This window comes from Strix aluco, chromosome 12, assembly GCF_031877795.1.
Source record: "Strix aluco isolate bStrAlu1 chromosome 12, bStrAlu1.hap1, whole genome shotgun sequence".
NCBI classification, from domain to species: domain Eukaryota; kingdom Metazoa; phylum Chordata; class Aves; order Strigiformes; family Strigidae; genus Strix; species Strix aluco.
This window is the reverse complement of record NC_133942.1, coordinates 13,598,221-13,618,063: the sequence shown is the minus strand read 5'-3', so window position 1 is coordinate 13,618,063 and position 19,843 is coordinate 13,598,221. Positions and strand designations below refer to the sequence as shown.

The 19,843-nt window shown below is 39.9% G+C and overlaps 3 protein-coding genes across 9 annotated transcripts in view; 1 reads left to right on the top strand and 2 right to left on the bottom strand.

The window, feature by feature from the left end:
- MEGF11 (multiple EGF like domains 11) overlaps positions 1–1,599 on the bottom strand; it is a 306,379-nt gene extending 304,780 nt beyond the window's left edge. Inside the window, exon 1 of the mRNA XM_074836840.1 lies at positions 1,321–1,599. The gene's annotated coding sequence lies outside the window, so the exon portion shown is untranslated. The remainder of the gene's footprint in view (positions 1–1,320) is intronic.
- On the top strand, positions 479–18,275 carry DIS3L (DIS3 like exosome 3'-5' exoribonuclease). 2 transcript variants are annotated; one of them, XM_074836848.1, is made up of 17 exons: positions 479–661; positions 3,000–3,153; positions 3,946–4,074; positions 4,728–4,863; positions 5,852–6,028; positions 6,949–7,027; positions 7,969–8,148; positions 9,133–9,302; positions 10,119–10,280; positions 10,997–11,244; positions 12,100–12,192; positions 13,733–14,266; positions 15,109–15,263; positions 15,371–15,549; positions 15,882–16,027; positions 17,496–17,670; positions 17,746–18,275. In XM_074836848.1, exons 1-17 carry the CDS (start codon positions 532–534, stop codon positions 18,055–18,057), a joined length of 3,159 nt encoding a protein of 1,052 aa, XP_074692949.1. In that variant the 5' UTR covers positions 479–531; the 3' UTR covers positions 18,058–18,275. The 2 variants fall into 2 exon arrangements, with proteins under 2 accessions (XP_074692949.1, XP_074692950.1); XM_074836849.1 differs by lacking the exon at positions 479–661 and adding an exon at positions 936–1,027.
- A 708-nt stretch (positions 18,276–18,983) lies between these two features.
- The window catches only part of TIPIN (TIMELESS interacting protein), a 311,840-nt gene continuing 310,980 nt past the window's right edge, over positions 18,984–19,843 (bottom strand). For all 6 annotated transcript variants that reach the window (XM_074836855.1, XM_074836854.1, XM_074836853.1 and 3 more), the window contains exon 8: positions 18,984–19,640. In XM_074836855.1, coding sequence (XP_074692956.1) covers positions 19,483–19,640 — 158 coding nt within the window. In that variant the 3' untranslated portion in view covers positions 18,984–19,482. The remainder of the gene's footprint in view (positions 19,641–19,843) is intronic.

The following is a 19,843-nucleotide window of genomic DNA, read 5'->3' as shown; positions in this document are numbered from 1 at the left end:
GCTGTGGCCCCGCTTCCCTCAGCTCGCTCCCGCCTGCCCCCTCAGCTGTGGCCCCGCTTCCCTCAGCTCGCTCCCGCCTGCACCTCAGCTGTGGCCCTGCTTCCCCCAGCTCGTTCCCGCCTGTCCCCTCAGCTGTGGCCCCGCTTCCCTCAGCTCGTTCCCGCCTGCCCCTCAGCTCGCTCCCGCCTGCCCCCTCAGCTGTGGCCCCGCTTCCCTCAGCTCGCTCCCGCCTGTCCCCTCAGCTCGTTCCCAACCCAGTTCCCTCAACTCGTTCCCGCCTGCCCTCAGCTGCCGCCCCGGTTCCCTCAGCTCGCTCCCACCTGCACCTCAGCTGTGGCCCTGCTTCCCCCAGCTCGTTCCCGCCCCAGTTCCCTCAGCTCGCTCCCGCCTGTCCCTCAGCTGCCCCCCCGCTCCCTTCCCGCCCCTTCACCCAGGCCCTGCCTCGTACGGTTGCACCGCCCCCCGCGCCAGGCGCAGGCGCCCTGGGAGCCGCGGGCCCGGCCGAGGGGGCCGCCGGCTCCCGCCGTCCCAATGCTCCGCACGGAGAAAGTGCTGCAGCTGCGGGGGCAGCAGGGCCGCTCGGTGCGCGTCGTGCGGGAGCACTACCTCCGCCCCGACGTGCCGTGCCGCAGCGCCCTGTGCCGGGCCGCCTGTCCTCGCGGTGAGGGGGCTGACGGCGGGAGGCTGAGGGTCGGAGCTCCTGAGGGAAGAGCCAGGGGGGGATCCGGCCCGCCAGCCCCGGGGGCCCGGCCAGAGCGGGGGGCAGCCTGTCCCCGGGGGGCCGTTGGGCTTCAGCTCACGTAGGCCGAAGCTGCGTGGAAAGGGTGATCCCTGCGGCCTTGGACAGGCGGCGGCGCCGGGGCGGGGAGGCCTGAACGGAACCGGCGGGACCGGGTGCGGGTGCGGAGGGCAGCGAGCGGTGAATAGAAGCGAAGTGAGGCCGGGAGAGAGCCGGGGAGGAGGAGGGGGCCGGTGTGGGCCGCCCCGGGGCCTCGACCCGGCCCCTGTCCTCTGCCGTCCGAGCCGGGTACGGACGGCGCAGAACAACAGCATATAAAGTCTTTGAAAAAACAAACGGTACCAAATCAAGGATATAGCAAAAGCACTCCTTCAGAGAAAATCCTTCAGAAATACACGAGGTGTTAAGAGAAAAAGAGAAGTTGATTGTTACAGGGTTTAACTGTGAACAGTTTACAGGCAGTGATAAAAGGCTAAAGGATAATGCAAGTTTCACGCTTCCCGTTTTTTTAAAAGAGCTTTTAAAAATGCGTTAATTTCTGTAGGTGGTGATTTATAGCGTGAATTAAATTCTATACGTACCTGTTAAGTATGCTTACAATGGGGCCAAGCCGTTATCTTGAAGCGATTGTAATTCTGCATCAGCAGTTATTTCTGTTAAGTAATTAAATGTTACTGCCAGTGTTATATCTGGCCACTTCAGACGCGGGAAGAGTGCCAGCCTCTGTGATATCTAGATTTGTTGTTGTTTTTACATACTGTGGTGCTATGATCTGCATCATAGATCATCATGTGACCTTTGGTTGATATTTAAGGCTTTTTTTGATGTTGTTAAATGGCACAATCAATTTGGTGCAGGAAACTGACTGGCAAATAACTAACATAATATCCAACCTATTTAAATCGACCAAATTATTTGCTTGCCTAAGAGAAAAGGTTGGGAATTTTAACTTTTTTTCTTTTGAACTGTGATTGACATAGATGCTGTCACTTTTGGTTTAGGTGCCTGTTGCAATTGAAGGCGGAATGTAGTGTATTACTGATATCTAGGATGTCAGGACTAGTGAGTTACTGCTCCCTAACATACTGCATTTGGTTATGAGTTCTTTAAGTTACAGGCACACACCAGAAAAAAGTCTTACCTCTCCTGCCATGCTAAACTTCCCCTCTTCTAGACTTAAATGTAAGTTGTGTAGATGAGCATCAGAATATGTCCCTCTGTAATTACTCTAGGTAACTGAGAGGTGAGGTGAACATTTGTTTTCATTCCTGACTGTACACAGTGTGCTGAGCAAACTTATTTCATGCACCGTGAGAGACTGCCTGCATAAATCACATCTGCAGATACTTGTAACGGTGTGCTGTGCCTACTCAGAAGTTATTCTGATCTAGATGTATAGGTTAGGCAAGGATAGCTTAATATGGGCAGATTACATAAATCTTCAAGTGACATTTCACTTTTAATGCTCTTCTGAATTATTAATAAATATTAGCTTTCTTGTATGCATTCTGCCATCATCCATTATATGACTTCAGTGTGAGATGTAGCCATGTTAACTGTATGCAAAATTGTGCTTACTGCATTCACACTTCTAGTGATCACAGTTAATACATTGTCCTGTGTCAGCTTCTAAGAAATGCATGAAAATGACTTGTCAAGATCTATATACTTTTATTATATATAATTTGCCTGCACTATGGTAAGTTCAGCAGTTCAGTGTTTATAATATCATAAGGGATATATAGGCATTGACAGAAAATAAATGGAGATCCCCCCACCCAAAAGTATATTGGGTAATCTTTGAAATATCTAAAGCAATTAAACTCATTAATTTTGAGGTACATTTTAAGATGTCATCTGTGATGGTTTGGTTGTAGTATTTTATGGTATTTTGATTCCATGAAAGATTTTCTGTGGCAGATGTATAGTCTCTTTTTTCATATGGAAGTAGAGAAGAAAGGACTGTTACCTGCATTCTTTAAGTTACATGCTTTTCGTAATGAAAGTGGATCTTTTTCACTCATTTGGATAGAATTTGCACTAAATTTTGGCATCAGTGGATGTGAAAGGGTTCTGTCACAGATTTTAGATATTGTACCACAGAATTGTACCATAGTAGTCATAATTTTGTTCATCGGTAAAAGAGATGCATACACCTTTGAGGATACACAATTCTAATTTCCTGACATCTGAAAGTGTTTTTTAGTAACCAGTATTGCAACTGAAAGTTTAAACCTTTAAACTCTGAATTATATTTTAGATGGCAAATTGTTACCGGATGATGTTACGCATTACGTTGTTCCTGACTGCAAGGTTGTTCAAGATTACCTTGAGATTCTCGAGTTTCCGGAGCTAAAAGGTATTATATTCATGCAAACAGCATGTCAAGCTGTGCAACATCAAAAAGGACGCAGGTACTTACCCTATAATAACTTTTTTTCATTTAGATTGAAGTAAAAATATAACTTTGTAGAATGTATATTTAAGCACAGTAACCTAAAGTCAGCAAATATACTGTGCTTAATTTGGTTTTAGGTCTTTCAGGTGTCTTAATGTAATTTTACAGAAGGGAAAGAACTGTGAACCTTTGTGATCCATGGACATCAGTGCCTGTCATAGTTTTCACTAGGAGTGATATTAAACTGTAGCATTATTAACTAATCAGATGGTTTATGAAAAGAATTAAGGAGACTTTGCAGTAACGATGTATCATGAGCCACAACTAGATTATGGACATGGTTTTGGTTTGCTGTATTAAAGACTGAGCACTTGTCTTTGGGGAGCAATTAATACTATTATATGGTATTTACCTTACCAGACATTAACCTGTGTATTGCCATAACATATAAGAATGCAATTTGCTGTTAAGGTCTTCCTATATTTAGAAATATAGAAAGCACAAACAGCTTTGAGGAAATAGCTCTTGTCCCAGAAGTGACAAAGTAGGTTCCTGAACACTCATGATGTTTTGTGGGGTTCACTGGAAAACAAATACGTTTAAAAATCAGAAGCATTCATAATGGAAACTAGAAAAGCTTGTTTACAGATGTTTTAGGTTTTATCATCAAAGGTGTAATTTAATGAATGCGTTTCTTTGTGTGTGACAGTACTTTTCCTTGATTTTTTTTATCAATATTTTCATCTGGAGTTAAAATAGCATTATCAAAAGAAAGCACAAGATTATATTTATCTTTTTCTTATTCCAGACAGTACAAGAAGTTACGAAATCTAGTAAAGGATGCCCGTCATGACTGTATTGTGTTTGCTAATGAATTCCACCAGCATTCTTATTTGCCAAGAGAGAAGGGAGAATCCATGGAGAAATGGCAGACCAGGTTTGTTTTAACTTACATAGTACTACACTGGACAACATCGTGACATTGTATTTAGGCATATTAGCATGCATTGGATACTTAAGAGTTCATACTCTTGCTCTGCTGAGCTCCAGAACAGTTCGCAATAACTGAAAGTCTAGGTTGTCCTTTTGTGATTAAGAAAGTGTCAATGTTGTTTTCTTAGGAAAATAAACAAAAATGTACTTAATTAAATGCACTAATACTAAAAAAACCCTGGATCATTTTAAAGTTACACAGCCATTTTAAAGGATGCTTTAGCATAATAAATAGATGAGCACACCTTATTGGACTGTTAGATTTAGCGTCTGATAGCCTGCAAACACCATAGCACTGGAGTCTTGGCAGTTCCAACTCGCTTTTTACAAACTTTCACTCAGAGGAACAATATGTTATGTTGCAGCTAGGGCACAAGTGGATGTACTGGCAAGGAAACGTTTTATTTTCGTCTGTTCTCTTGGTGCTTATATATGGCACATAAACCTTATCTCTGTAACAATTTTTATGTAGCTGGGTGTATATATCTCAAAAGTATGTGTGTTAAACTGAAATCTCGTTTATACAAAGCCTGTAAATGTCTTGCAAGTAGCAAATAAGATATGCCAGAAATCTTATTTCAAACTTTGCTTTTCCAGGAGTATTTACAATGCAGCAGTCTGGTATTATAATCACTGCTTGGGTCAGATGCCAGTTGTTATGGTAACAGAAGATGAAGATGCTATCAGGCAGTACGGAAATGAAACAGAAGGAGTGTTTGTGATTTCCTTCAAGGTAACATGCCAGAAAAATAGAAGGTTTCCTTTATGCTGCATCAAAATGATGAAGCAAGTACATTACAGCCCAGTGTATAGTGCAAATCATTTCAGAGTTTAAGAAAACTATGATGCTAACTCATGTCTTCATTTATCAAAGAAAGCAAAGATGTCAGTCATGGGAATGTCATAAAAAAATGGTGGCAGTGAGCAAACCAGAGAACTGAAAAGAAAAACAGCTCTAAAGATAGAGGTCATCTTTCTTAGGGAGCGCTTTTCATTGTTTTCCTTGTTTTTAAAGAATTTGGCATTGATGAACAATGATCGGTTAGCTCAGCCAGCTGAATCTGTAGTGCAAGCAGTCTGTAAACAGCTGTAGCCTAAATATCCATCAGCTTTATTCTGCCAGTTTCCTTTAGCCTTGACTACTTAGGATACAGCAAGGCATGAGAAGATAATGCATTCTTCATTTAGTTGTTGGTCTCTGATACTGCTTGTATTCAGCTGGATATGTGGATGGGGTGTTTATGTTTAGCTGTGAAAGGATGATGAGTAAAAACAGGTCCAGATTTACCTTAAAGTTACATAAAAATGATGATGCTTTGGTTTTTTAATTGCTGGAAATGGAAAGTGGGCCAAATGGAGCATAAAAAAATCATATAAAAAATGTAAAAATAATAGTGGGTTGCCAGTTTGTTTTTTCTGCTATGGCACTTTACAAGAAGTACATATCCTGGATGGGGTATATTGGTAGGAAACATTTATGAATCTCTAGTCTAGGATCCTATCTTAACAGTCATGTGTCCTTTGTTGTATTTAGCAGATGAGTTGGGTTGAATCCAGAACAAATCTGTGGTGTTTAGAGCAGACACATCATTACTGCTTGGAAGTGCTATTTGACTACAGCAGACGAGACAGCTCTTGTCCATTATGGGCTTTCCAAATGCATTATTAAAAGAACAAAGACCTCTAAACACTTTCATGTTTGTTTATATATGTACATACAGAATTACTTGGATAACTTTTGGCCTGACTTAAAGGCTGCCCATGAACTCTTTGACTCTATACTTCAAGCTCGGCGTGAACGGGAGAGTGAAAGCCAAGAAAACAATGGAAAAGAATATCCTGAGCACTTACCTGTGGAAATATTGGAGGCTGGGATCAAATCTGGAAGATATATACAGGTAATCTGCTATATGGAGAGCATACACAGAACAATGCAGTCTTGTGCTTTGTCCCTTTAGTTGCCTGAATTAGACTGATCAGATAAAGAAATATCGGTATAGTGGGAAGAGGGAAAGAAGACAGAAAAGCAAGAGTAAGAGGATGGAAGGGATCCGGAGTCTCAAAATATTTCCCCTACTTCATCTTGTGAACACGTGGGGTTTTTTTTTTCTCTTGGAGAACTTAAAATGAGAATTTCTTATTCAGGATCTTAAATTTGCTATGGATTTTTCTTCAGGTTGATACGTGATATATCTCTAAGTTGAGAAACTAGGTGTGATATGAAGCAGCTGGATCTCATTCTTAAATATAAATAATGCTGCACAAGGGCAGCATTTCTTACTTCATTTGCACAGAGATCCCTCAGTCAGTGAAATTAATTTACAGTTTTATGGCTGTTCGGGGCCTTAATATGGATTGTTGGTGGACAAGTGTCCTTCTCTTATAAATAATTTAAAGAATTAGAGGTAGTAATTTGTTCCTTTCTTGACAATTTCAGCAGCGAGGGGAGCACAGAATATGAACAGAAAGACAGGTTTTTCTTTCTTGTAGGAATAACCCCAGATTCCATACTAAGGCAGGCAGCAAAAGTAACCTTACACTGCCTGTGCTTTGAATAAAAGGACCTTTACCATCTTACAATTAAATTAAGCATTTAAAAGAACTTACCATTCTTTTCCAGAAGTGAGTACTTACAAGTTCTGCATCATATGTTCTCCCCCTACAGAGAGAACAGTTGTGTTCAATATAACCTACATATCAATAAAAACTTCCAGTTTATCTAAAAATAATTGTAAGCCCAAAAATTTTATACTTTAAAGTTGGCTATTTAGAGGTGTGACTGTTTCACTCTGTTTATCGGTTTGTTATTTTCTTTTAGGGTACACTGAATGTCAATAAGCACAGAGCACAACTGGAAGCTTTTGTTCGACTTCAGGGATTTGGCAGCAAAGAAACAGGTGAAAAGACGAGGACTTACTCCATGCCTTTTTGACACTGTCTGCACTTTTTACATGAAGCCATGTAGCTGTTCAGTTATTAAACAAGCTGAGAGCTAAGATACTCTGATGCTTGGGTTATTTTCCCAGGCTAGAAGGGAGGTGGAAGATTAAGCCAGAGGGTGGGCTCCATGAGAAAGCAATACCCTTCGCATCCTCTTTCCTCATCCTTAGCACCTTTGGCCACATTTTGGACTCTTGTCCTACTACCAGGTTTCCCTAGACCTTTTCTGAAGTTGAATACTGATGGAAATTGTTATCCCTGTGCTTTGCTCTAACTTCAGATGACCTCTTATTTGACTGAAATTTGACTGCCTAGATGTTGGCAGGATTAGGAAGCTGATCATTGTGAACACAATAGGAAAAATGCCTTTTGGATCAGATTGGTACACCAGTATTGACTTTCTGGTATGAGTTAGTCATAAATACCTTTGAAGGAAGAGCCCACTATCCTTGTGCAGATATGTGGTCCCAGCTTTCACTAGTAAGTACTTTCAAATGTTCCTGTGACAGACCTTGTAGTCAAACCACTGTTCAATATACTCATCGTTTTTTAAAAAGCTGTTTTTTTCTGGACCCTGCCCAGAATCCTGTGGCAGCTGTTTCCACAACTTAACTGTGTTGTGTGTTTTAAAGCTGCTGCCTAAGAACAATGAACTCATCCTAGTCTATGCTGCTTTTTATCCAAGCGTTCACTTACAGAATTACTTAATATCTCCTTTAAAAAAGAGAAAAAGCTTTTACTTTTCTTGTAATATTAATTACTTGCCAGTAGTCCTTTTTGGAAGAAATCCTATCGCAAATGTCATTTTCTGTTATTTCAGCAGAAAATGCTGCCAAGAGTGGAGGGATTTGAATTTTTTAGCAGTTTATAGTTCTATTTCTTTTTATTTTAAATTTAGAACTTCAAAGTGACATCCTTATTTATGGAGCCAGAGCTCGAAATCGTGCAATCCATGGTGATGTGGTAGCTGTTGAGTTACTACCTTTGCATGAATGGAAAGGAAGGACAGTGGCCCTTTGTGAAAACGAGGCTGAGGATAAAGCACCTGCAGACACCACTGGTGACCCGATGCCCACAGGTAAAATAGTGTGATACAAAGTTTTGTTAAGATTACCTCACCTCCTTGGTCCAAGCTGCGTTGAACTCCTCGTCATATAGTCCCTTCCCTCCGTTTCTGCAATTGTCAGGTTTTGTACTACAGTAAGTTTGAAGTGATTATCCCAAATTAAAGCGTTCCAACATATCCCAACAAGGAGGCCACTAGATTTTATATGTGAAACCCCCCCTTTTTTTTTCTTTAATTCTCAAAAATAGCTGAATTATCATAGTTATCTTCCTAAAATTTTGAGTTTGCTACCCAAACACATGCTGTCACTCTTCACAGCTCTACAAGAGACAAAACTACCATTCTAATACAGACCAATTTACTAGAGTGCCCACTCAAGTCCTCCACTATCACTGTTGGTTATACAGAAAGATAACTGCATCTTTCTCATTCCTTGATGACAAATAATGTTCAAGATGAAAAAATTTTTGTTAGGTGAAGAAGGATCCAGCTCCCATTACAATGTGACATGCCTGTGTACTATGGAAACTTACAGACTTATTTGAAAATATTACTCTGCAGGTATAGCTACATCTTAAAAATTTGCTGAGGTCAGAGTTAAAAGTTACAGGAAGTTAATTCTCCTCCTGCAGGAAAATGCTGTTTGATTTTCATCTTTGCTATTAAAAATTTTCTGTATTTTTTACTAGCATTGGCCACATTTCAGTAGTAGTGGGAATCTCTCTGAATAATTTATGTACTGTATCAGTTGGAATCTATACAGTAAGTTAGTCTCCACATAAATAAAAGCTCATTAAAATCTGGCTGCGCCAACGATAATTTGTAACAAACTTGTATTGTTGTCTGCGTACCATATGTTGTTAGCAATTGTAATACAGATTTGTGGACACATTAGTTCATATTACAAAGCAATGAATCTTCTATACCTCCCACATACTGCTTTCATGTTCCTGTTTAACTCTTTAATGTACCGCCAACAATGTTCCTTATTAAAAGGTAAAGTTGTTGGAATCATGCAAAAGAACTGGAGGGATTATGTGGTCACTTTCCCCTCTAAAGAAGAGAGCCAGTCCCAGGGCAGAAATGCTCAGAAAATCCTTGTTACACCTTGGGACTACCGAATTCCCAAAATCCGGATCAGTACCCAGCAAGCTGAAGCATTACAGGTAATTTGGCAGAAGTGTTTCTCTGTTCTGTGTTTCTACAAAATTGTGCAGGTGTTATATGATCTAATGATGTTTTCGTTGGCAAAAACTGGGTAAAACTATTAATAGAGTTAAGTCTGTGAGAATAGTTCAGTTTCTGCCTTGAAGGAATGCGTTCAATTGCTGTCAAAACCGTGTCAGCTTCAGGTAATAAAGCTTATTTGAGTTCTGAATTTGGGCCACAGTCCAGGTACCCTGAGCATTTATATACTACGTGCTTTGTGTTTTTCTGAGAAATTAGGCATATTAGGGGTATAAATTACAATAGCCCTTGTGGCTTTATTGGATCTATGACTATATATAACTTTGATGAAAGCAGTAAGGAGAGCTTTTCAACAAATTGATAATGAATTATGATGATTAGTGTGCCATTGCTGTAGAAAGAAGAAACACAGTTCATTCCTAGCTGCTTTTACCTTTTAATGTTAGGTACATTGCCTGTTAGGTCCTTGCCTGTGTTACTTCACAGGCAAGAAGTAAATTCCAATTGTGTCTTTTCTGGTATAAGAATATTTGTGTACATCTTGGTTTTGCTTTTATTTTTTGTACTTCAAGATAGAGATTCTCCATATAATGACCCCAAGTGGGTCTTTGATCAGGAAAGAAATGTAATTTTCAGTATTTGTTTGTATGCTTCTCACTGTGGGTTTCTTTTTCCTTTCTATAAAGTTTTTAGAGTTGCCAGTCTCTTCAGATAGCATTGTTGGCTCCTGAAGGAGTATTTATATTGATTGCTTGTCAGGAGCAGATTGCTGTTCTAACAGAATTGTCTTGCAGGATTACAGAGTTGTTGTACGTATTGATTCTTGGGAGTCAACTTCTGTATATCCAAATGGGCACTTTGTGAGAGTTCTAGGAAGAATTGGAGACCTTGAGGGGGAAATTGCAGCTATTCTGGTGGAGAACAGCATTTGTGTTGCCCCTTTCTCAGAAATCCAGGTTAGTCTTTGTGATTAGATACCTTCTTTTCTGTTGATTGCCAGGGCCTTGTTTCTCAGAGGGGGACCCTGTTACTGCTGAATGTCTTAGTTGTCAACAGGTTTTTGAAAGCTGAAAACTATTTATAGATTATTTTTCTGGAATTACTTTTGGATCAGTGGTTCTATAGATACTACAAATTTTCAAGTCAAGAGTGATTTTACGATAATCTGTTCGTTATGAGGAGAAGATTACAAACTCTTAATTCTAATTTGAGGTAGAGTTTTGAGATACTGCTGTCTTTAATGTGTGTTTGTGGTACTGATCCTAAAGGCTTGGTCCTACTGAAATCATTGTCTTAAATCCTTTTATCTTCAACCAGGAGAGGAACCTGCTCTCATAGATAACTATTTTGGTTATACCCACAATTAATTGAAAGAAAAAGAATGTAAAAAACCCAATATGCAGTGGTTATTTTCGCCAGAGCTGCAATATCACAATAATATCAGTTGTTAATAATATGCGTAGCATTCTTTTCAATTCTGTTTCATACTTTCCATAAAGTAAATGTAATAGACTGACTTGGAAAATGCAAGGAAAGAAGAATTTGTCTAGGATGAAAAAGTACACAAAACAAATAATGGTGTAAAAAAGGAAAAGCTAATTAAATCTAATTTGTTAGCTTCTTTTTGTAGAAAAGATAAAAATGTATGTTCGTCAATAATGTTTTTGTACAGATGAGTGAAATGCCTGTAAGTTCTTCAAAGAATCCATGGAAAGTGAATCCAGAGGAGGAAAAAAACCGCCTCGACTTGAGAGATACTCACTTGATATTCAGCATTGACCCAAAAGGCTGTGAGGATGTGGATGACGCGCTCTCTGTTAGAACTCTGCCTAATGGGAATCTAGAGTTAGGTGTCCACATTGCAGATGTAACCCATTTTGTGGCAGCAAATTCTTACACTGATGTTGAGGCTAGAGCAAGGTAAATTATTTTCTAAAAATTAAAAAATTTATAGAGCTTAGCAGTTTGTGATGCTACCTTAAAGAAACATTGGGAGGAAGGAAACATTCTTTCTTCTTTCATGTCATGGAAACAGCTTATTAAAACTAATGTATAACTAATGGTATTCTGCTTTTATGTGGATAAAATATGCCTGCTGGGGAAGAAACTGCTTTCTGACCTACTGCTTCACCCTTTCACTACAAAATTGCTCTTTTCCACAAAGTTATGGTTTATCTTTCCCTAATCACTACTGTTTGCTTTATAATGTTTGTGATTTGAAGTATTTACGAACCACTTGTTTGCACTCTAAGGAGGATGAATCTTCACACAGAACACCCACAAAATGGAATTAAATCTTCTATGAGTTTAATTCCAGAGGTATTTGGCAGGCTTATGTTTTAATACTCAGTCTTGTGTTTTAATATGCCAAATATTCTATTCTTTTGTTGCCACTGTTTTGAACTTAAACTGCTGAATCACTTTATCAAATGCAATCTCTGTAGATGCAAAGATATGTAAATTGTATAGCCAGCAGAGATGTTTGGTATAGCCATTAAATGACCTCTTCATAGTTGAGCCTATTTTGTACAGCCCTAGTTCTGGCCTTAATGGCAGATGAGGATACCGAGGAAGGCAAAATTAGGCTTGTACTATACAAATAGTTATTTAAATAGTTTGACTTTAGTATTGCACATGTGTGGGCTCTGTACAAATAACCTTTTAAAATCATACTCTGTGTCTTGTTTTGCTGAAGCTATGCTAATACCACAAATGGCTTGGGAGAACTACACCAATGAGTCCTTGTGAGAACAGTAAATGTATTTTATTCTTCAGGGCAACAACTTACTATTTAGCAGATCGTCGTTATGACATGCTGCCCTCTGTCTTGAGTGCTGACATATGCTCTCTTCTCAGTGGAGTTGATAGGTAAGATTTTGTAGTGTTTCTGAGAAAAGAGATTTTTACAAGTAATTTAATCATTGCTGCCGGTCTCTGTGTTTATCAGTTGGTTGGATGTTTTTGCATTGTTTACTAAATCCTCAACAGAAAGAATAGTGTACATTAAAAAATACCTTTTGGTGCTACCATAGTTAGGTAGGGTGAATGCTTTGTAATACTTTACCCTGCCAAAATTGCACGTGTGCTGAAGCATTTTGTTTGAGCAGGACAGTCCAGCTGAACACAGATGTAATCCATGCAAGATTCAAACCGTAACATGAAATCTCTGAGAAGACTGAGGTTGGACTTTTTCTTTAAACAAGACTGCGTTCCTGAAAACATTGGTTGTTGGCACATTACCCCATTAGAACAGCTCTTGTAATATTTATGTTTTGTCATTGTTGAATCTTTTCCTGGATGAAATTAAGTACTAACAGAATAATTCTGATGCAGAAGCAAGGTTTAGCCCTGTTGAGGTTTCCAGAGAGTACCATGAATGATTTCTCATGTAGACTTTTTTTTTCAGTGGGAGTTAACACTGAATGTTAAATGTTGAACTCTTAATTCCCTGATCAGTTTTATGGGGCATAACTCAGTCTCCCTTTCTTAGCAGCAGTACTGAGGGCGATTCTTACCCTGCTCTGCCCCAGTTACAGATGCCCAGTGCTGCTTTTAGGCTGGCCTTAGCAGTCACGTCACCATATGATAAACTGAGTTGACTGGGAAAATAAATTGTGATTTTTTTTTTTATTTTTTTTTTTTTTTTTTCCCCGCCCCCCCTGCCCCTTCCCGATTGTGAACACTTGGTGCTTGGAAATGTTACCTTACGTTACCTATTCCATAGTAACTGCTTATGCACTTGCTCTTTGAATTATTTGTTACTATTTGTAAGCCAAGTACTAGGGAGTCACAAAAGCTGAAATACAGTATTATCCTCCAATAATGTTCACCCATACCCTTAGCAATTTGCTCTGTATTTAAACAGCAACCTAAAGATGAAGGCTTCTTTGCTCTTCACTTGTTTTTTCCCATGGGTTTTGGTCTGGACTGTGTGTGCCCACGTGAATGGTCATGTGTTTTACCATTGTCCTATTCCTCAAACATGCTGTTACCCCATTTTATTACAATTTACAGGGTTAGCTGGCTGGCTGGCATGAGGATATGCAGGGTGCAGATGTGTTCATTGTGGATACATCTGGCTAATAAAATAAAAAGAAATAACTATTGCAGTGTAGTTGTGCTTTAAAATAGATGTGTCCTTATATCTTGGGGGTGCTCTGCCTCAACAGGTGATTGAAAATACTGCTGACAGTGGTGGTCCTCATGTATTAAGTTTTGTTACATGAGACTGAAAGGCAAGTGTGTTAATTAGTGGCATTGTTGAGTACTGGTTTGTTTCATGAAGAAAAAGATGCTTCCAGTGAAAAAAAACAGAATAAAACTTGTAAATTTGTAACAGTTGGATGTGCTTGAAATGATAGCTTAAGTCAACGAGACATATTTATAGAATTGTGATCTTATCTTTAAGGTATGCTGTAAGTGTCTTGTGGGAACTAGAAAAAGAATCGTATGAAATGCTGAGAGTCTGCTACAACAAAACCATCATTCGCTCTGCATACAAGCTAGTTTACGAAGCAGCACAGGGCTTGTTAGATGGAGACACAAGCGGTGTTGGTGATATCCTGGAACTGAAAGACTTGGATGAAAGAACTAGACAGAAGAAGTTGGCTGAACTGGTTTGGGCAATATCAAAACTCACCGATATAGCACGACACGTTAGAGCTAAGCGGGACAGCTGTGGTGCTCTGGAACTAGAAGGGGTAGAAATCCGAGTGCAACTGGACGATCAACGTAATATCCATGACCTCATCCCCAAGCAGCCACTGGAGGTGCACGAGACTGTAGCGGAATGCATGATTCTTGCCAACCACTGGGTGGCAAAAAAAATTTCAGAAAATTTTCCTCATCAAGCTTTGTTGCGTCAACACCCTCCACCACGACAGGAATTTTTTACTGAACTTCGAGAATGTGCCAGTGCCAAAGGTTTCTCAATAGACACACGGTATCTTTTATTACTTACCTTACTATCTTTAAAGTTAAGCAATTAACTATTTGGCTATGTTACATTAAAAACCATTACGGTTCTGAATATCAATGTTAATAGACACTACATAGCAATTCTTAAAAAAGATTTTACCATAACCTTTCTGTGAGCAGGAGATGATGTTCTAAGCAGGAGATGCTGCCTGCGTTCTGCTGGCTGCACTGAAAATGCTGGTATCTGAATAATTTTAGACATATCCAAGAAGGATTTGTTCAGTCACTGTGTAGTGGTTAAGCTCTGTAATAATCTTGTTTGCACCATATTTCCTGTAAGAGTAGTGAAAGAAAGTACTTGTTTAAATCAAGTTAATTCTATGTGATACAGTCATTTTAAATGACTCAAATTCAGAATTATTTTGTCAAGATAATATGAGAAGGCTGTGAGCTTCATCACATGGGGAGGCCTCATTCCTGGATAGCACAGAGTGTGAAGGGCATCAGTAGTGCCTCCTTATACTTGGATGTCACCTTGTCCCTTCTGTGCTCTCCTTACAGAACAGAATTTGGACCAGCTCACTGTCTGTTTCACACAGCATAGAATGGGGTTTTGCCCAGTCCTCCTTGATTCTCCAGGTTGCAACAGACAGGCCTGTTGGTGAAAATTGTCTTTTTTCTAAACATTTTTCTAGACCAGAGCTGTTATTAAACTGTGGTGAAAGTTTTAATATTATCCTGCTCATCATTCATATTTTTCTATCAATAACTATTAATTTTCATGTGCTTTTCTATGCTACTTTTAACTATAAGCTATTATGATCAGGGATAGCATAATTTTCTTCAGAATTAACACTCATTTGACAGGTCTAACAAAGCACTGGCTGAGTCTCTGGATAAAGCAAATGACCCACTGGATCCTGTTGTAAATAAACTGTTGCGATCTATGGCCACTCACGCCATGTCTAACGCACTGTACTTCTCAACTGGCTCTTGTCCTGAGGAAGAGTTTCATCATTACGGTATCTGGTCACTTTATTTTTTTTATGCTATTCCTATTTCTGAACTGTTGGGTGGGAGGCAGTTGACTGCTTTGTTTGCTTAACACCACTTCCTTTTTTATTTGTAGGACTTGCCTTAGAGAAGTACACCCATTTCACTTCTCCAATTAGAAGATATGCTGATATTGTTGTCCACAGACTTTTGATGGCAGCAACTCTGAATGAAACTAAAGGAGATGTTAAGGATAATGTATTCAGTAATAAGGATCTTCAGGAATTGTCCAGGCACATCAATAACAGAAACCGGGTAAGGTGGTCGTTGTGTGCGTCTCCATGTGTTTGTACGCTGCCTGGCGGCATGGGATGCCAGTCCTGACTGTGGCTTTTGGGTACTTCGTCAACATAGTATCACTCATTTTTATTTATAATGCTTTGAGGTTTTTTTTACTTAAATATCAGTAAAAGTCACTTCACCCTTCACCTGTACTATAGGTAGAATTTCCTTTTAGATGTAATTTTTCTAGGGGATGAGTATCGGAGTAATGGGAAAAAGAAACTATGGAAATAAAAGCCAAACAAGCTCATTGAAATATTTATTTAGGTGGTTTTGTCTTCTGTTTTTGTGGGGGATGCTTGCAGGCAGCCCAGCGTGCTCAGAAACAGTCCACTGAACTCTTCCAGTGCATGTACTTCAAAGACAAAACCCCAGAAACTGATGAGCGCTGCATAGCAGATGGTGTTATTTACTCAATTCGAACCAACGGCGTGCTTGTTTTTGTACCAAGGTGAGTTGATTAAAGCTTGGACTGAGCTTAAAAATATGACTTAAGTGTCATAGACTGCTTGAGAAAGGAAGTGTCTAGTGTGGCCTGGTGTTGACTGATGACTGCATTTTAGATTTTTATTGTAAATCATGAGCAGTGCTTTTCTGTGCATTGCCTCTGCAAAGGAGTTCCTGTGAGTAAATGGTAAGGCTACGCTGCACAATATGTATTTCAGAACATTAAAAGGACATTTTTTGGCCAAGTAGTTGCTAGGGCAGAACAATAACTGGAATATTCCCCCACACTTTTTTTAAAAAAAATAGAAAGCGATTTTCCAAATCACAAAGCCCTGTGTTCCTTGGTGCTCTTTTCCTTCACTACAGCCTAGTTTACGCAGGCAGGGAGCACCTTTTGAATAGCTCCTCCTCACAGGCAGCAGGGAAGTGTAGAAGAAATGTTTACATGGTGTTTATGGCAGTTTGGCTCTTGTGAGTGCCTGTATCTAAGCTCAACCTGATTTATGCTAGTAGAAAGCAACTCTTTCTATGAAGCTAACATTACATTTTGATTTCTGAGCTTTTGATTCTGTATTTTAAAGTATACTAGATGTGTTCTGCTTATGGTATAAATTGACTTTTGAGTGACTTAAGGTAGTAGTCAGCATAGAACTGGAGAGCAATGCCTTCCATAAGACCTGGCCAGTGCTTTGAGGTGGGGGAAGAGAGCTGCCTTCCCTCCCATTACTGGCTCTGGCTGTTCTGGATTAGTTAACGATCTCTGTGTTTGTGCATTGCTGGTAGCAACACTCTACCTGCCAAGCTAACAGGTATGAGAAATGTAGGCATAAGAACTCTCCTTTAAAAAAAAGAAAGAAACAAAACCTAAAAGATGTTCTACAGGGCTGTTAGGTAAAGCAAACCATTACATGAATACAGCCTGAGGCTGCTTGATCCTGGCCCCAGACCGAGCTTGGATCTAAACCAGCTCAATGTAGGCCGGCTGTCTCCAGCATTCCAGATGGCTTGGCTTGGTTGCATGGCTGGAGAGCCAGAACCTATCCAGCCACGCCAGGCTTCCTCCCAGAGAACCCAGTACACTGCTGGTCTTTACGTAACTTTTTTTAATGGAGAACGATTTCCTCACTGTGCTGTCTGGAGTAACCTGTAATAACTTGCTTGTCTTCTATCATCCAGCCATTCCAGGCTCCACACAACATGTAAAATAATGGATCACTGACTCTATTTTGCTTTCACTTCCCTGCTTTCAGAACATTTGTGTCACTGTCTTCACGCTGTTTGTGTACTCTGGGGGTCTCTTTGACAATGCACATCCCTGTCCCTGAAGGAGGATTATCAAGCTAGTGTTTTCCCCTTTATGGTGCTTTTATATAATCCTAGCTAGCCTTCTGTTATTTTCAAAATTAAGAAAACTGATAAGGGTGAAAAGTGTTAGAACATCTTCTGTCTGCTCATCTGCTTTTTTTTTGTAGATACGGAATCAAAGGTGCTGCATATATGAAGAACAAAGAAGGCTTAATTCTCTCTTGTCAAGATGGCAGGAGCTGTGAGTGGAAGCCTGGATCGCTTCATCGCTTTCAGAATAAAATTACTTCCACTACAACAACTGGAGAATCAGTTACATTAAGCCTTTTCGATCATATTACAGTGAGTATTTAATCTGAAGGAAGTAAGATGAAATAGCACCATGAGAAATAAAGTAGTTTTTGTATTGCTTTTAAGGTGAAAATACTTGTGCAGACTTCCCGCTGCCACGCGGACACCATCAAGCTTGAAATAATCAGGAATGCACCGTACCAGACTTCAGACACAGAGGTTTCCCAGAAGAATCTTCACATAGTAAAATCTGACTTAGTAAAAGAAGTCAGTCAGTCTGCAGAAGCAGCCCAGCATGCCCAAGAAAAAGCAAGAGTTGAAGCTGTTGCTGAAGACTATCAGGAGTACTGCCAGACTAAGGGAGCCAGCTTGTACCAGCTGCTGGAGGAGATCAGGGATTTGGCCCTGTTAGATGTTTCAGCTGACATTAGAACTTGAACTATAACCTAGTAACATCTGCTTGTTGATGTTCTGCTCCTATCCACATGATATGATTAAGTTGGGGTTTTTTTAAAAAAGCAGCCTATTTAAATATTCAAGAGTACTTTTAATATGAAACCAAATGTCTATTTTAAATAAGAATTTTTATCTGATTATGAACATGTATGAGTTTTAAAAAGATTTTATACATGATAAATCTCATCTTCCAGACTAAACAGTGTGGTGAATTCTTTCAACTAGCATTAAAAATGCCACTTTCCCATGTTGTCCATAAATTAAATTCTTAGAAGTTAAGTACTTCCTACAGCTGCTGGCTATCTTCTGCTATAGTTTAGAGAGTTTAACTCAGAGTTACAAGGATATAAAAAAAGTAACCTCCTTCACACTAATCCAGAGTACAGAATTTTGCTGAAATCTCCCAGCTGCACATAGAATCACAGAATCATCTGGGTTGGAAAGGACCTTGAAGATCATCTAGTCCAACCATTAACCTAGCACTGACAGTTCCCAACTACACCATGTCCCTAATGCTACATCTGGCATAAAATAACACCTGCTGACATCAACTTATTTCATCTGCTGTAAGTGCTGCTCTTCATTCTGCTTCTAGAAATCCAGTTTGTGATGCACAAGAGTCTACCCTGTGCTACTGGAGAGGGCGGGCTCAGGGCTTCACCATTCAAGTGATTCTTCTTCATTCCATAGAAGGGAAAAGCAATTGTGCAAGGAGAAGCAAGAGTGTGAGAAGAGGATGAAGCAGAACCTCAAGCCAGAACAGAATCAGCTAAAGGAAGGGAACTAATTTGGTCAAAGCCAAAGCATGTTCCTCTAAGGGGATGTACTTGTCTGCAAAGAGATGTCTGACTAGCACAAGGGATGGGGGGGTTAGAGGGCCTGTAGTTCTAACAGAAAAACCTGAAAAGCAGACTTCTGAAATTTTAATAGCTTCAATTTTATAAGAAAAAAGAGGTACTTGATAAGTTAAAAAAAAAATCCAGGATGCCTGTTCAGACATAGCATTACCCACTGTTACATATACCCTCTATTTAAAAAACCCAAACAACACAACTTTAATAGAAACTTCACCTGTCAATATCCCAGCTAACCGAGTTTGACATCAATTGTAAACAAAATTCAAAGTAGGTTGAGAAACTCATTAACATTTCCTAAAGAATGTTGGGGAAGATGGAAAAGATGTCTCAAATGCAGATGGAGAACTTAGTTCTGTTTTCCAGTGGAGGGAGTTGCTCATCTGCAGTTTCAAGAGAAGAGTTCTGTCCAACTCTACGCAGGTCACTGGGAAGACTTCCAGGAAGCTTCTGGAGTCAGAGTGCAGAGCCAGCAACACTGCAATATAGCAAGATAGTACTTAAAGTAGTGGGTTCTTTCAGTAAAGAAAGTCATTCCAAGTATGGGCATCGGTTACGGGTTTTCACTGGCACGTTCCAATTCTGTATCTCCATCTTCAGCTTCTGGAACACCAGCCCTTGTTGCGGTAACTTGAGTGTCTTTGATAATGTCAGCGGGATCCTGAGCAACTGCGGTATTAAACTCCTCTTCCGAGTAACTAGCAGAGAGTTCTGATGAAAACAAACCAAAAACAATTTTCTGCCATGAGAACACACTGTTGTTGCTTGTTTAACTGCAGTTTCTATCACCAGAGTCACAGCCTGCAGGAAAACCAACTCCAGAAATGACCAGCCAGTTGAGTTTCTTTTCAAAGACAAAGCTATCACAACTTGGCATGACAACCAGGGAGAGGAGTTCTGACTTAGCTTTGGAG